Here is a 17,060-nt window from a genome sequence, read left to right as displayed (position 1 = left end):
TTTTCATGTCTCTAAAGACTTTTTTTTTACATCTTTATTGGAGTATAGTTGCTTTACAATGGTGTGTTAGTTTCTGCTTTATAACAAAGTGAATCAGTTATACATATACATATGTTCCCATATCTCTTCCCTCTTGCATCTCCCTCCTTCCCACGCTCCCTATCCCACCCCTCTAGGTGGTCACAAAGCACCCAGCTGATCTCCCTGTGCTATGCGGCTGCTTCCCACTAGCTATCTATTTTATGTTTGGTAGTGTATATATGTCCATGCCACTCTCTCACTTTGTCACAGCTTACCCTCCTCCCTCCCTATATCCTCAAGTCCCTTCTCTAGTAGGTCTGTGTCTTTATTCCCGTCTTACCCCTAGGTTCTTCATGACATTTTTTTTTCTTAGATTCCATATATATGTGTTAGCATACGGTATTTGCCTTTCTGTTTCTGAGTTACTTCACTCTGTATGAAAGACTCTAGGTCCATCCACCTCACTACAAATAACTCAATTTCGTTTCTTTTTATGGCTGAGTAATATTCCATTGTATATATGTGCCACATCTTCTTTATCCATTCATCCGATGACGGACACTTAGGTTGCTTCCATCTCCTGGCTATTGTAAATAGAGCTGCAGTGAACATTTTGGTACATGACTCTTTTTGAATTATGGTTTTCTCAGGGTATATGCCCAGTAGTGGGATTGCTGGGTCATATGGTAGTTCTGTTTGTAGCTTTTTAAGGAACCTCCATACTGTTCTCCATAGTGGCTGTACCAATTCACATTCCCACCAGCAGTGTTCAAGGGTTACCTTTTGTCCACACCCTCTCCAGCATTTATTGGTTCTAGATTTTTTGATGATGGCCATTCTGACTGGTGTGAGATGACATCTCATTGTAGTTTTGATTTGCATTTCTCTAATGATTAATGATGATGAGCATTCTTTCATGTGTTTGTTGGCAATCTGTATATCTTCTTTGGAGAAATGTCTATTTAGGTCTTCTGCCCATTTTTGGATTGGGTTGTTTGGTTTTTTGTTATTGAGCTGCTTATAAATTTTGGAGATTAATCCTTTGTCAGTTGCTTCATTTGCAAATATTTTCTCCCATTCTGAGGGTTGTCTTTTGGTCTTGTTTATGGTTTCCTTTGCTGTGCAAAAGCTTTGAAGTTTCATTAGGTCCTATTTGTTTATTTTTGTTTTTATTTCCATTTCTCTAAGAGGTGGGTCAAAAAGGATCTTGCTGTGATTTTTGTCATAGAGTGTTCTGCCTATGTTTTCCTCTAAGAGTTTGATAGTTTCTGGCCTTACATTTATGTCTTTAATCCATTCTAAGCTAATTTTTGTGTATGGTGTTAGGGAGTGTTCTAATTTCATACTTTACATGTACCTGTCCAGTTTTCCCAGGACCACTTATCGAAGAGGCTGTCCTTTCTCCACTGTACATTCCTGCCTCCTTTATCAAAGATAAGGTGACCATATGTTTGTGGGTTTATCTCTGGGCTTTGTATCCTGTTCCATTGATCTATATTTCTGTTTTTGTGCCAGTACCATAGTGTCTTGATTACTGTAGCTTTATAGTATAGTCTGAAGTCAGGGAGCCTGATTCCTCCAGCTCCGTTTCTGGTTCTCAAGATTGCTTTGGCTCTTCGGGGTCTTTTCTGTTTCCATACAAATTGTGAAATTTTTTGTTCTAGTTCTGTGAAAAATGCCAGTGGTAGTTTGATAGGGATTGCATTGAATCTGTAGATTGCTTTGGGTAGTAGAGTCATTTTCACAATTTTGATTCTTCCAATCCAAGAACATGATATATCTCTCCATCTATTTGTATCATCTTTAATTTCTTTCATCAGTGTCTTATAATTTTCTGCATACAGGTCTTTTGTCTTCTTAGGTAGGCTTATTCCTAGATATTATATTCTTTTTGTTGCAGTGGTAAATGGGAGTGTTTTCTTGATTTCACTTTCAGATTTTTCATCATGAGTGTATAGGAATGCCAGAGATTTCTGTGCAGTAATTTTGTATCCTGCTACTTTACCAAATTCATTGATTAGCTCTAGTAGTTGTCTGGTAGCATCTTTAGGATTCTCTATGTATAGTATCATGTCATCTGTAAACAGTGACAGCTTTACTTCTTCTTTTCCGATTTGGATTCCCTTTATTTCCTTTTCTTATCTGATTGCTGTGGTTAAAACTTCCAAAACTATGTTGAATAAGAGTGGTGAGAGTGGGCAACCTTGTCTTGTTCCTGATCTTAGTGGAAATGCTTTCACTTTTTCCCCATTGAGGATGATGTTGCCTGTGGGTTTGTCATATGTGGCCTTTATTATGTTGAGGAAAGTTCCCTCTATGCCTACTTTCTGCAGGGTTTTTATCAAAAATGGGTGTTGAATTTTTTCGAAAGCTTTCTCTGCATCTATTGAGTTGATCATATGGTTTTTCTCCTTTAATTTGTTAATATGGTTTATCACATTGATTTATTTGCGTATATTGAAGAATCCTTGAATTCCTGGAATAAACCCCACTTAATCATGGGGTATGACCCTTTTAATGTGCTGTTGGATTCTGTTTGTTAATATTTTGTTGAGAATTTTTGCATCTATGTTCATCAGTGATATTGGCCTGTAGTTTTCTTTCTTTGTGACATCCTTGTCTGGTTTTGGTATCAGGGTGATGGTGTCCTCGTAGAATGAGTTTGGGAGTGTTCCTCCCTCTGCTATATTTTGGAAGAGTTTGAGAAGGATAGGTGTTAGCTCTTCTCTAAGTGTTTGGTAGAATTCACCCGTGAAGCCATATGGTCCTGGGCTTTTGTTTGTTGGAAGATTTTTAATCACAGTTTCAATTTCAGTGCTTGTGATTTGTCTGTTCATATTTTCTATTTCTTCCTGATTCAGTCTTGGCAGGTTGTGCATTTCTAAGATTTGTCCATTTCTTCCAGGTTGTCCATTTTATTGACATATTGTTGCTTGTAGTAATCTCTCATGATCCTTTGTATTTCTGCAGTGTCAGTTGTTACTTCTTTTTGATTTTTAATTCTATTGATTTGAGTCTTCTCCCTTTTTTTCTTGATGAGTCTGGCTAATGGTTTGTCTATTTTGTTTATCTTCTCGAAGAACCAGCTTTTAGTTTATTGATCTTTGCTATTGTTTCCTTCATTTTTTTTCATTTATTTCTGATCTGATCTTTATGATTTCTTTCCTTCTGCTAACTTTGGGGTTTTTTGTTCTTCTTTCTCTAATTGCGTTAGGTGCAAGTTTAGGTTGTTTATTCAAGATGTTTCCTGTTTCTTAAGGTACGATTGCATTGCTATAAACTTCCCTCTTAGAACTGCTTTTGCTGCATCCCATAGGTTTTGGGTCATCGTGTCTCCATTGTCATTTGTTTCTAGGTATTTTTTAATTTCCTCTTTGATTTCTTCACTGATCACTTTGTTATTAAGTATTGTATTGTTTAGCCACCATGTGTCTGTGTTTTTTACAGATCTTTTCCTGTAATTGATATCTAGTCTCATAGCGTTGTGGTCGGAAAAGATACTTGATACAATTTCAATTTTCTTAAATTTACCAAGGCTTGATTTGTGACCCAAGATATGATCTATCCTGGAGAATGTTCCATGAGCACTTGAGAAAAATGTGTATTCTGTTGGTTTTGGATGGAATGTCCTATAAGTATCAATTAAGTCCATCTTGTTTAATGTATCATTTAAAGCTTGTGTTTCCTTATTTATTTCATTTTGGATGATCTGTCCATTGGTGAAAGTGGGGTGTTAAAGTCCCCTACTATGAATGTGTTACTGTCGATTTCCCCTTTTATGGCTGTTAGTATTTGCCTTATGTATTGAGGTGCTCCTATGTTGCGTGCAGAAATATTTACAATTGTTATATCTTCTTCTTGGATCGATCCCTTGATCATTATGTAGTGTCCTTCTTTGTCCCTTTTAATAGTCTTTATTTTAAAGTCTATTTTGTCTGATATGAGAATTGCTACTCCAGCTTTCTTTTGGTTTCCATTTGCATGGAATATCTTTTTCCATCCCCTCACTTTCAGTCTGTACATGTCCCTAGGTCTGAAGTGGGTCTCTTGTAGAGAGCATATATATGGGTCTTGTTTTTGTATCCATTCAGCCAATCTGTGTCTTTTGGTGGGAGCATTTAATCCATTTACATTTAAGGTAATTATCAATATGTATGTTACTATTCCCATTTTCTTAATTGTTTTGGGTTTGTTATTGTAGGTCTTTTCCTTCTCTTGTGTTTCTTGCCTAGAGAAGTTCCTTTAGCATTTGTTGTAAAGCTGGTTTGGTGGTGCTGAACTCTCTCAGCTTTTGCTTGTCTGTAAAGGTTTTAATTTCTCCATCAAATGTGAATGAGATCCTTGCTGGGTAGAGTAATCTTGGTTGTAGGTTTTTCTCCTTCATCACTTTAAATATGTCCTGCCAGTCCCTTTTGCCTTACAGAGTTTCTGCTGAAAGATCAGCTGTTAACCTTATGGGAATTCCCTTGTGTGTTATTTGTTGTTTTTCCCTTGCTGCTTTTAATATGTTTTCTTTGTATTTAATTTTTGACAGTTTGATTAATATGTGTCTTGGCGTGTTTCTCCTTGGATTTATCCTGTGTGGGACTCTCTGTGCTTCCTGGACTTGATTAACTATTTCCTTTTCCATATTAGGGAAGTTTTCAACTATAATCTCTTCAAATACTTTCTCAGTCCCTTTCTTTTTCTCTTCTTCTTCTGGAACCCCTATAATTCGAATGTTGTTGCATTTAATGTTGTCCCAGAAGTCTCTGAGACTGTCCTCATTTCTTTTCATTCTTTTTTCTTTATTCTGCTCTGCAGTAGTTATTTCCACTATTTTATCTTCCAGGTCACTTATCCATTCTTCTGCCTCAGTTATTCTGCTATTGATCCCTTCTAGAGTATTTTTAATTTCATTTATTTTGTTGTTCATCATTTCTTGTTTCCTCTTTAGTTCTTCTAGGTCCTTGTTAAATGTTTCTTGCATTTTCTCTATTGTATTTCCAAGATCTTGGATCATCTTTACTATCATTATTCTGAATTCTTTTTCAGGTAGACTGCCTATTTCCTCTTCATTTGTTAGGTCTGGTGGGTTTTTATCTTGCTCCTTCATCTGCTGTGTGTTTTTCTGTCTTCTCATTTTGCTTATCTTACTGTGTTTGGGGTCTCCTTTTGCAGGCTGCAGATTCGTAGTTCCCGTTGTTTTTGATGTCTGTCCCCAGTGGCTAAAATTGGTTCAGTGGGTTGTGTAGGCTTCCTGGTGGAGGGGACTAGTGCCTGTGTTCTGGTGGATGAGGCTGGATCTTGTCTTTCTGGTGGGCAGGTCCACGTCTGGTGGTGTGTTTTGGGGTGTCTGTGGCCTTATTATGATTTTAGGCAGCCTCTCTGCTAATGGGTGGGGTTGTGTTCCTGTCTTGCTAGTTGTTTGGCATAGGGTGTCCAGCACTGTAGCTTGCTGGTCGTTGAGCGAAGCTGGGTGTTGGTGTTGAGATGGAGATCTCTGGGAGATTTTCACCGTTTGATATTACATGGAGCTGGGAGGTCTCTTGTGGACCAGTGTCCTGAAGTTGGCTCTCCCACTTCAGAGGCAGAGCCCTGACTCCTGGCTGGAGCACCAAGAGCCTTTCATCCACACGGCTCAGAATAAAAGGGAGAAAAGTAGAAAGAAAGAAAGAGGATAAAATAAAATAAAGTTATTAAAATAAAAAATAATTATTAAGAAAAAAAATTTTTAAGTAAAAAAAGAAAACGGACGAACAGAACCCTAGGACAAATGGTGAAAGCAAAGCTATACAAAATCTCACACTGAAGCATACACATATACACTCACAAAAAGAGGAAAAGGGGAACAAATAATATATCTTGCTGTCAAAGTCCACCTCCTCAATTTGGGATGATTCGTTGTCCATTCAGGTATTCCACCGATGCAGGGTACATCAAGTTAATTGTGGAGATTTACTCCGCTGCACCTGAGGCACCTGGGAGAAATTTCCCTTTCTCTTCTGTGTTTGCACAGCTCCCGGGGTTCAGCTTGGGATGTGGTGTAGGTTGCGTGTAGGTTGCCTGAGGGCATCTGTTCTTCGCTCAGACAGGACGGGGTTAAAGGAGCAGGTGATTCGGGGGCTCTGGCTCACTCAGGCTGGGGGGAGGAAGGGGCACGGAGTGCGCGGCGAGCCTGCGGTGGCAGAGGCCAGCAGGACGTTGCACCAGCCTGAGGCGCCCACCGTGCGTTCTCCCGGGGAAGTTGTCCCTGGATCCCGGGACCCTGGCAGTGGCGGGCTGCACAGGCTCCCGGGAGGGGAGGTGTAGATAGTGACCTGTGCTTGCACACAGGCTTCTTGGTGGTGGCAGCAGCAGCCTTAGCATCCCATGCCCGTCTCTGGGGTCCGCGCTGATAGCCACGGCTCGCGTCCTTCTCTGGAGCTCCTTTAAGCAGCGCTCTGAATCCCCTCTCCTCGCGCACCAGGAAACAAAAAGGCAAGAAAAAGTCTCTTGCCTCTTCGGCAGGTCCAGACTTTTCCCCGGACTCCCTCCCGGCTAGCTGTGGTGCACTAACCCCTTCAGGCTGTGTTCTCGCCGCCAGTCCTCTGCCTGCGATCCAACCGAATTCCGAGCCTCAGCTCCCAGCCCTGCCCTCCCCGGCGGGTGAGCAGACAAGCCTCTCGGGCTGGTGAGTGCCAGTCGGCACCGATCCTCTGTGCGGGAATCTCTCCCCTTTGCCCTCCATACCCCTGTAGCTGTGCTCTCCTCCGCGGCACCAAAGCTTCCCCCCTCCGCCACCCGCAGTCTCCGACCGCGAAGGGGCTTCCTAGTGTGTGGAAACCTTTCCTCCTTCACAGCTCCCTCCCACTGGTGCAGGTCCCGTCCCGTCCCTATTCTTTTGTCTCTGTTTATTCTTTTTTCTTTTGCCCTTCCCAGGTACATGGGGCGTTTCTTGCCATTGGGAGGTCTGAGGTCTTCTGCCAGCGTTCAGTAGGTGTTCTCTAGGAGTTGTTCCACGTGTAGATGTATTTCTGATGTATCTGTGGGGAGGAAGGTGATCTCCGCGTCTTACTCTTTGCCATCTTCCCCCTCTCCCCATTCAGTTCTTATAATTTTATTTTTCTTTGAGACTTCTTCTTTGACCCATTGATTATTTAGAAGTTTGTTTTCAAATTTTCATGTGTTCAAAGATTTTCCTGTTGTCTCTCTGTTACTGATTTCTAGTTTGATTCCATTATGGTTAGAGAATACAATCTTTATGAGTTCTGTATTTGTCTGCGTGATACTATAACAAAAATACCATAGATTGAATGGCTTAAACAACAAATATTATTTCTCACAGTTCTGGAAGCTGTAAGTCTGAGATCAGAGTGCCAGCGTGGTAAAGTTCTGGTCAGGGCCCATTTCCTGGCTTGAAGACAGTTACTTTCTTGCTATGTCCTCACATGGCTGAAAGAGAATGCTGGTCTCTTCAACTCTTTATGAGTACCAGTCCCATCATGAGGGCTTCACCTCTATGACCTCTTCCAAACCCAATTACTTCTTAAAGGCCCTACCTCCAAACACCATTCCACACTGGGTGTTAAGGCCTTGATATATGAATTTTGGGGGGGTACAAACATTTAGTCCATAGCAGTTTTATTCTTTTAAATTTGTTGAGGTTCGCTTTATGGCCCAGAATATGGTCTGTCTTGGTGAATGATCTATAGGTGCTTGAAACAAATGTATGTTATGCTATTGTTGGTGGAGTGTACTATAAATGTCAATTAAACCTAATTAGTTAGTTGTGTTGTTCAGGTTTTATATATTTTTGCTGACTTTCTGCCTAGTAATTCTATCAGTAGCTGAAAGAGGGGTGTTAAAGTCCCCAACTTTGTCTGTTTCCTTGCTCAGCTCCGAAAGTTTTTAAAAACAGTTTCACTGACATATAATTTATGTACTATATAATCATCCATTTAAAGTGTACAACTCAGTGGTTTTTACATATATTGACAGTTACTGAGAGTTGTGCAACCATCACTGCTACGTAGTTTTAGAATATATGTATCAACCCCCCAGCAGCAATTATACCTGCCCCTTGGCTCCCATCAACAAATTCACTAGCTCTAGTCAATCAATGATCTACTTTCTATTTCTATAAGATTTACCTTTTCTGGATATTTCACTTAAATGAAATCATATAATATATGGTCTTGTTTCACTGAGCATAATGTCTTCAAGGTCCAACCATGTCCTAGCATATATCAGTACTTCATTCCTTTTTATTGCTGAATAATATTTTGTTATATGGGTATACTGTTTTATTTATCAATTGATGGAAATTTCGGTTGTTTCCATTTTGACTATTAAGAATAATGCTGTTAAGAATATTTGTGTACAAGTTTTGTGAGGATATATGTTTTCATTTCTCTTGATTATATATGTAGAAGTAGAATTGCTGGGTAATATGGTGTCTCTATATTTTAAGATACTGCCCAACTGTTCTCTAAACCAACTGTACCATTTTGGATTCCCACTAGTAGTGCATGAAGGTCTCAGTTTTTCCACAACCTCACCAATACTTGTTGTTGTCTTTTTTTGATATAATCATCCAGGTGGGTGTGGCATGGTATATCATTTTTGTTTTGATTTGTATTTCTTTAATGCCTAATGATTTTGATCATCTTTTCACGTGCTATTGGCCATTTGTATATCTTTTTTGGAGAAATATCTATTCAGATACTTTGCGTATTTTAAAATTAGGTTACTTATTTTTTTAGTGTTGAGTTTTAAGAGTTCTTTATATATTCTAGATACAAGTCCCTTATCTGATATAAGATCTTTAAACATTTTCTCCCATTCTTTGAATTGTCTTTTCAGTTTCTTGATGGTATCATTTGTAGCACAAAGTCTTTAATTTGATGAAATTCAATTTCAATTCTTGGGAGAAATCCTACTTTGTCATGACATATAATCTTCTTTGTATTCTGCTAGATTTGGTTTGCTAGTATTTTGTTGAGCAATTTTTGCACCTAGATTCATAACAAAGATTGGTCTGTAGTTTTTTTGTGATGATTTGTTCCTTAGGCTTCAAATCTTTTTTTTTTTTTTTTTTTTTTTTTGCGGTACGCAGGCCTCTCACTGTTGTGGCCTCTCCCACTGCAGAGCACAGGCTCCGGACGCGCAGGCTCAGCGGCCATGGCTTACGGGCTCAGCCGCTCCGCGGCATGTGGGATCTTCCCATACTGGAGCATGAACCCGTGTCCCCTGCATCGGCAGGTGGACTCTCAACCACTGCGCCACCAGGGAAGCCCAGGCTTCACATCTTTTAACCAACTCAAGCTGAAGCCCTGGAGCCCATTTGTCTATCCAACAGGATAAGCTATGGTTATTCATTTTTGCCATTTTTCCAATCTCTCTTCCAAGCTGTATTTCCTCACGCACCAAATTTTATGAGGGAAAAGATAAGAATATCATGATTTGGTATACCTCACTTACAAGGTGATGAGAGGTGGACCCAGGGATAAGGACAAAATTCACGTGGTTTTTCAGTGAATCTCATATTTTTTATGTTTTCTGCTCCTTCAGGGGAATCTTTTCTTCTTTTTTACATTTTGTCTTTTGACTTTATTTCTAATATGTTCTATTTATTGGCAAGGATAATTAATTCTATACGGGTATGGTTGTTATGCTTTTTTGTCCAGACTAGAGAGACCAAAATGATAAGATTTAGTCATTTTTCATGCATTTCCTAGGCTTCTTTTTCTTGGACTGCCTGCTTATCCCCTCAGATTTCTTCTTACAAATTCAGGTATATTAGTGACAATTCTTCTCATTATTATATGTGTTCACTTTCACCAATACCATGTAAGTAGTGATTAGGTTAGGAGACACATTGAGTCAAATCAGCACAGCTGTACTCTGTATCTTTCATGCTGAACCTTCACTAGAATCAGAGATTATGACCTGGTATGGTATGTTTCTGTCGTTGAATTCATTTTTGCTGGTTCTTGACTACTTACTTTTCCTCCCTCCCTTTATACTTTTTTGTTAGTGTAGGGAGAGGAAGATTTTATAATCTGCCTTCACTCTTCCACCTTTACCAAACAGTTTGATCTACTGTATCAGTTTTTTTTTGACATCTACTTTAACTTTGTTATGTATTTTTTCTGTTTGATCAATCATGAGCTGAAAGAAGGAGTTAAGGGTTTATTACTGTTATATTTCTCTTCTTTGTGAGTTCTCGACCAGTTTTGCTTTACATGTTTTGATGAATACTATTCATTGTGTAAAAGTTTATACTAATTAATTGCTCCTTGGAAACTGTATCTTTCATCTTTGTCCTTTTTGCTTTGAAGCCAGCTTTGCCTGATATTTATGTTGTGATCCTAACTTTCTTTTTGGACTTGTTTGTCTTATATGTTTTTGTCCATTTCTTATTAACCCTGGTGGAGTCTCTAATCTGAGAGTCTCTTTTTCTTTAGTAGCTTATTTTTTCCAATAGTATTTATTGATACGATTCATATTTTTAAATTATTCTTGCATTTCTGGAATGAACTCCATTCGGTCATGAAGTATTTTTAATGTGATGCTGGATTCTGTTTGCTAATATTTTTTCTTAGTACCTTCATATTGATATTCATAAGATAGAATGGTTATAGTTTTACTTTTTTTAATCATGGTAAAAATATGTACCATTAAATTTACCATCCATCTTAACACTTTTTAAGTGTATACAGTTTAATAGTTTTAAGCATATACATATTGTTGTACGATAGATCTCTAGAACTTTTTAATCTTGCAAAACTGGAAGTCTAAATCCATTAAACACTAATTCCCCTTCCAACCACCTTTTTTCTGTTTCTATGATTTTAACTACCTTTGATACTTCATATGAGTAGAACCATGCAGTATTTGTCTTTCTGTAACTGGATTATTTCAATTAGCATAATGTCTTCAGGGTTCATCCATTTGTAGCATGTGACAGAATTTCCTTTTTTTTTTTTAAGGCAGTCTGATATTCCATTGCATGTATATACCACATGGATGAATATCCATTCATCTGTGATGGACATTTAGGTTGCTTCCACCTCTTGGCTATTGTGATTAATGTTGTAATTAATGAACATGGGTGTGCAAATGTCTCTTGGAGATCCTGCTGTGAATTCTTTTGGATATATACCCAAAAGTGGGATTCCTGGATCATATGGTAATTCTATTATTAATTTTTGAGGAACCACCATACAGTCTTCTGTAGCAACTGTACCATTTTACATTTCTGCCAATAGTGTGCAAGGGTTCCGATTTCTCTGCATCCTTGCCAACACTTATTTTCTATTATTTTGATAGTGGTCATCCTCCTAAGGAGTGTGAGTGATAGCTCATTGTAGTTTTGATTTGCATTTCTCTTATAATTAGTGATGTTGGGCATCTTTTCATATGCTTGTTGGCCATTTGTATATCCTCTTTGGAGAATCGTCTATTCATGTCCTTTGCCCATTTAAAAATTATTTGGTTTTTTTGGTTGAGTTGTGTGAGTTCCTTACATATTCTGGATATTAACCCTTATCAATATGATATATATTTTAATCATGCTTTTGCCATTTTATTTTGCATTGCATATTAATATTTATTTTATTGTCTTTTTCTCTAAATTTTATGTGTGTGTATTTTTGGTTGATTTGGGACGTGTATATAGTTTTTTAAATTATTTTACTCATTACCTTTATATTTTTAAACAGTATATCTAACACTTTCTCCTACTGCCTATTCTTTTGCATATACAATTTTTATGTTTAATTATTTTACATTATCAGGATTAATAAAAACACATATTCTGTTCTGTAATCACAATTCCATTATTTAAGTTGAGCTCATGTTTTGTATGAAACTTTTTTTTAGTTTTCAATTTTGATCCTAGTCAATATGCCAATCCCAATTTTGACCTATTTTACATACCAGTTGGTATGAAGAAATTGTTGCCGAATGACAGTCTTAGCTTCCACTTAAAATAGGTTGGCTTTGTGAGACTGTACTAAATCACCTTTCCTATATCTTTCATCTCTTGATGGTGCCTTAATCTCTGCCTAGTGAGATGTGATATTTTGTATATTTGTTTACATTCTTGATATGGAAGGAGAGTTCTAAAGTCTTCAAATTGGTCCTTCCAAATATAAAAATCTCTCACTCTGTAGTCAGAACCAATATGGGGATTTTGCCACTTATTGAGTTTATCTGTTCAGCTGTATATTCAGGATCTAAAGAAATGACCACAGGATAGGTTTATGGTTCCATGGGCTCACCATGAGGTGGACTTGGATTAAGTGCTATTTATCACTTGACCCCAGTACACCTGTGCTCAAACTAGTGAAAAAATAATAACATTATGGGTTACAAGAATTGGTGTTAGCTAATAGTCAATGTCCAATTACCCATAAGTCTTAGTATTTCTCTCAGTGCACATGGTAGTAGGAAGGATTCAGTATGAATTTGTGATATTATTGCAAAATCCTTCCACAATAGTACCAAGCTTTTGTTTAATTTAGAGGGTTCTAGGTTTGTAAATTTATTCAGGTCTGAAATTTGGGCACAGGGCTATCATACTCTACTCCTGTGCCTCAAGTCAATCCTCTCTTTGCCAGACCATATTACACGCATTTTTTAGTTACTCAGATTAAATAGGTACCTTAGTGGACTGCCCATCACTTTGGTCTTAGGGAACTCATGATTAATTAGACACTAGCAAAGATACACCTTTGTATATGAGCTAATTCACACCTTGGAAACCCATGTTGTATTAGAACAGACTGTACTAAGATCTCCAGAGTAGCAAAAGTCAGAGTTGTAGAGAAAGTGCAGTTTTGGGAGGTGCTTTCTCCCTTCCATCCTCTAGAAGCCAAGATATGTATTCTGAGAGCAGTGTAATTTAGCCAGTTTAGAGGGTATACTTTATCCTAGAAGACAGCATTTCATCCCCATAGAGTAGACCCCAGTTGTGATAACTGAAGATCAACTATTGGTAGTTGATAGGATACATAATAAGAGCAGTGACTACTGTTACATCAGCTTATTGCCAGCTTCTTTCATGGTGAAGTGTGTTCTCTGGTTAGGAGCAGCACTTTAGGAGAGATACCATGGTGTACAGACATTCAGTGAGTGCAGGTATTGGCATAGACATCATGGGCAGGCAAGGCGACTTTGCCTAAAGTTGTGCTTATTGAAACTTTTTCTTCTCTGAGACCTTTAAGGCTCCTTGGAGCTGTAACCATTCTGTTTTCCAGATGATTGTCATATTAAAGGCATTGCACATATTCTTTTCTCTAGGCCAGGGTTAATTTTTCTTTTTTTCCCACTGAATACACATGCCCTAATCTCCAGCAAAATGTATTGTTTCCTGGAGTACTAGAGAAATGATGTATTATTTTGTAAGTATTTTGTACTCTTTTTGTACTTTCTTTTTCTCTCTCATACCTGTTTATCTCAAGTTGAAAATTGATTATTCAGTGTCCAACTGAATTGCTTTTCTCCATACACAGAGAAAAAGGGAATTCTGCCTCTAAAGGCTCACAATATTTTGGATCTCTTTGCAGCTCTTTACAGTTAGTTACTTGTATATACCCTTACTTTATAAGCTGATCCATCCACTTCATTTTACAAATGAGAAAGCTGAGATTCAGTGTTTTAAAGGACTTTAAAAAGTCCACAGATAACTACTGACAGATCAGAATTTTTAAAAAAGATAATCAAGATCAAATAACATACCTTTGTAGAAAGGAACTAATTTGTTTTTCTTTTTTCTTTTCATTATTTTATAAGATTTAGAAGGCAGTATTCTTTGTTAATACTTCTTAGGAAAGATTTGATAATAGGAACAGTAATTTTTTATAATAGTAATGACTACATTGTATGTACTTGATATTCCTTTTTAATAGGCAAACCTCAAAAGAGAGGCAAAAGAAAACACAGTTACTCTCAAAGAAAAAAAAGACAAGGTAAGAGTTTTATATAACTCTCATAGATTTCTTTATAACCATTTCACTTTCTAACATCTACTTAGTAAATTTTTTTGTTCATAAATGGGAAAATAACATCAAAAATATATCACACAGAAGATGTGGTACATATATACAATGGAATATTACTCAGCCATTAAAAAGAACAAAATAATGCCATTTGCTGGAACATGGATGGACCTAGAGATTATCATGCTAAGTGAAGTTAAGTCAGACAGAGAAAGACAAATATCATATGATATTGCTTATATGTGGAATCTACAAATGAACTTATCTACAAAACAGAAATAGAGTTACAGATGTAGAAAATAAACTTATGGTTACTAGGGGGTAAAGGGTGAGGGAGGGATAAATTGGAAGTTTGGGATTGACATATACCCACTGCTATATAAAAATACATAACTAATAAGGACCTATGGTATAGCACAGGGAACTCTATTCAATACTCTGTAATGGCCGATATGGGAAAAGAATCTAAAAAAGACTGGATATATGTATATGTATAACAGATTCACTTTGCTGTACCCCTGAAACTAATACAACATTGTAAATCAACTATACCCCAATAAAAATTAAATATATATATATATCACACAATTTCATTTCCAAAATTGTTTCTTTCTATTTATTAATTCAAAAGCATTAGCTAAAAAATTTCAAAGCATTTGTCATTTGGAAATTTAGAGATTTTATTCTTTTATAGTTTTTATTATAGCATTAAATTAGTTAGGTACTTCTGTGTTTCTTGAGAAATTTCCAACATTGGGGGAAAATATTTCAATTAAAAATTCTAAAGCTCATGTTTAGATTGTGTTTAATTTTGAGGTTTGAGAGGGCTAAATAAATGACATCTTGCTCTCTTAAGTCTAAGCCAACTGAGAAAGGCAGTGAAAATCAACATAATATCTTTATTATTGACAAATAACATTGGACAGTGTGGCTTATATTTGAAGGCAACAGGATTTCTTAATCCTGAAATCCTAAATTAAACAAGTTTATCTACTTTATCACAGGTAGAGCTAGACTGGGACAAGTGTACCTACTTGAATGGCCTGCTCTTGTAAAATGTATGGCATAGAGTAGAATGTGTGCGTCTTCTGGTACCCAAGAGGAGGAGTAAGGAAGGGGCTGAACTATATGTCCCCCATTACTCCTTTCATATTCAACAATCCCATTAAGTCATTGCTGTTTCTCTAAGAAAGCAGAGAGAAGTTAAGAATGTTCCCTGTACATAGAAGGGAGCATCAGGTATGAGAAAGGGAGGTTATATTCAGCTTCTAATCCAGTTGGTAATATAGAATTATTACAGAAGAGTTTTATTGCAAATTTTAGTTAAAATGATTAAGTATTCCTTATACGCAGTGATGTAATCTCCTAAGTCCCCACAGAAGTTGCTTTAACTATAAACTGAAAGTAACAGAGTATATTGTTTGTATATGTTTGTTTAACATAAGAGTATGTTGTTTGTCTATACCAAACAACAATGTTCAGGTTTTTTGTATAGACAGTGATATAATTTTGTTACATTTGGGTTCAAAGAGAAGAAAGAAAGAAATATTGCACCTGTGAGTGAATATTAGGTGCTTCATATGTCCGGACACTGTGATAGATATTTGAAAACATTATATTTGGAGAAATTATTGTTATATTAAAATTAGCCAGGAGGGTTAGATATAGTCTAAGCGAAGTGTCTGATAAAGATGATAAATTGGTTAAACTCCAATATTTATTTCTAAATATAGAATGTGTTCATATTATGAAAGTATATATCACATATTCTTATAGAGCTGTTTTGATTCATGTATAATTCCAGTAACATGTCTATTATTTATGTATGTTATCAAGTAGATTAGATAATTCCCTATATTTTATCTGGGTGTCTAGATATATATATATTGCAAATAATGAGAAAATGATGAAATGAAAAGATTTAAATAGACTTTTGTGTGCTATGCTTTATTCCAACAATATTGAAGTATCACAAGCCTTATATATAATAATCATTAGGTTTATCAAACATTTCTGAGGTTGGGAATGTTATTTCTTCATGCTTCAGTTTTATCACCTAGGGATAATAATAGTACCTTTTTCCTAAAGTTGTTATGAAGATTAAATGAGATTATTATCTCATTTAATGCTTTGTGAAGCATTTAAAATAGTGCTTGGCAGGGAGATCAGCTCGGTGCTTTGTGACCACCTGGAGGGGTGGGATAGGGAGGGTGGGAGGGAGGGAGATGCAAGAGGGAAGAGATATGGGAACATATGTATATGTATAACTGATTCACTTTGTTATAAAGCAGAAACTAATACACCATTGTAAAGCTGGTATACTTTATACTCCAATAAAGATGTATTAAAAAAATAATAAAATAAAATAGTGCTTGGCACATAGGAAATACCGAATAAATGTTTGTTTAAAAAGAACAACAGAGAAAATCATGAATGTTCTGTATATATTCATCATTGGAAATGTAATATTCAGAAAAGAATGTAACTTGTAGGAAAGTATATACATTTTCATGATGTATTACAAAGAGGGTTATTTCAGTAGTCTAGAATGCTGGTGCATTTTCTTTTAGGCTACTAGGGAAATGTTAGATTCCAAGATATGACCACAGGGTGGTGTAGTTGCTATTCTCAGTCCTTTTGGGTAAGAAAAATTTGTCCATGAAAGCAGTTACATTTTGGAGATTTTGAGGATGACTCCTGATGAGTCCAGAGAGCGGAAGAAAATTTGCTTTCATCAAAATTGTGTTATCAGCTATGATATAGAAATATTTATGGAAAAAGATATAGAAATGCAACTCTGTGGAAAAAATGCTGCCAAAATTCATACCTATTGGAAAAAGGATAATGAAGTGAGATCACTAGAACTGGGCAAGAAACCTTCAAATTACCTCATTTAGCTCCTTTTTAAAAATTTATATTTTATTTTTTAATTGAGGTATAGTTTCCTTACGGTATTATATAAGTTTCAGGTATACAACATAGAGATTCACAAATTTTAAAGGTTATACTCCATTTATAGTTATTATAAAATATTGGGTATATTCTCTGTGCTGTACAATATATCATTCTAGCTTA

General features: G+C 36.6%; 1 protein-coding gene across 1 annotated transcript in view; it reads left to right on the top strand.

Moving 5' to 3' along the window:
* Positions 1-17,060, top strand: part of SYCP1 (synaptonemal complex protein 1) — a 162,480-nt gene that overhangs the window by 129,446 nt on the left and 15,974 nt on the right. The window contains exon 29 of the mRNA XM_049710757.1: positions 13,896-13,955. Coding sequence (XP_049566714.1) covers positions 13,896-13,955 — 60 coding nt within the window. The remainder of the gene's footprint in view (positions 1-13,895; positions 13,956-17,060) is intronic.

This window comes from Orcinus orca, chromosome 1 (genome assembly GCF_937001465.1).
Source record: "Orcinus orca chromosome 1, mOrcOrc1.1, whole genome shotgun sequence".
NCBI lineage: Eukaryota > Metazoa > Chordata > Mammalia > Artiodactyla > Delphinidae > Orcinus > Orcinus orca.
This window is presented reverse-complemented; position numbering and strand designations above follow the sequence as displayed.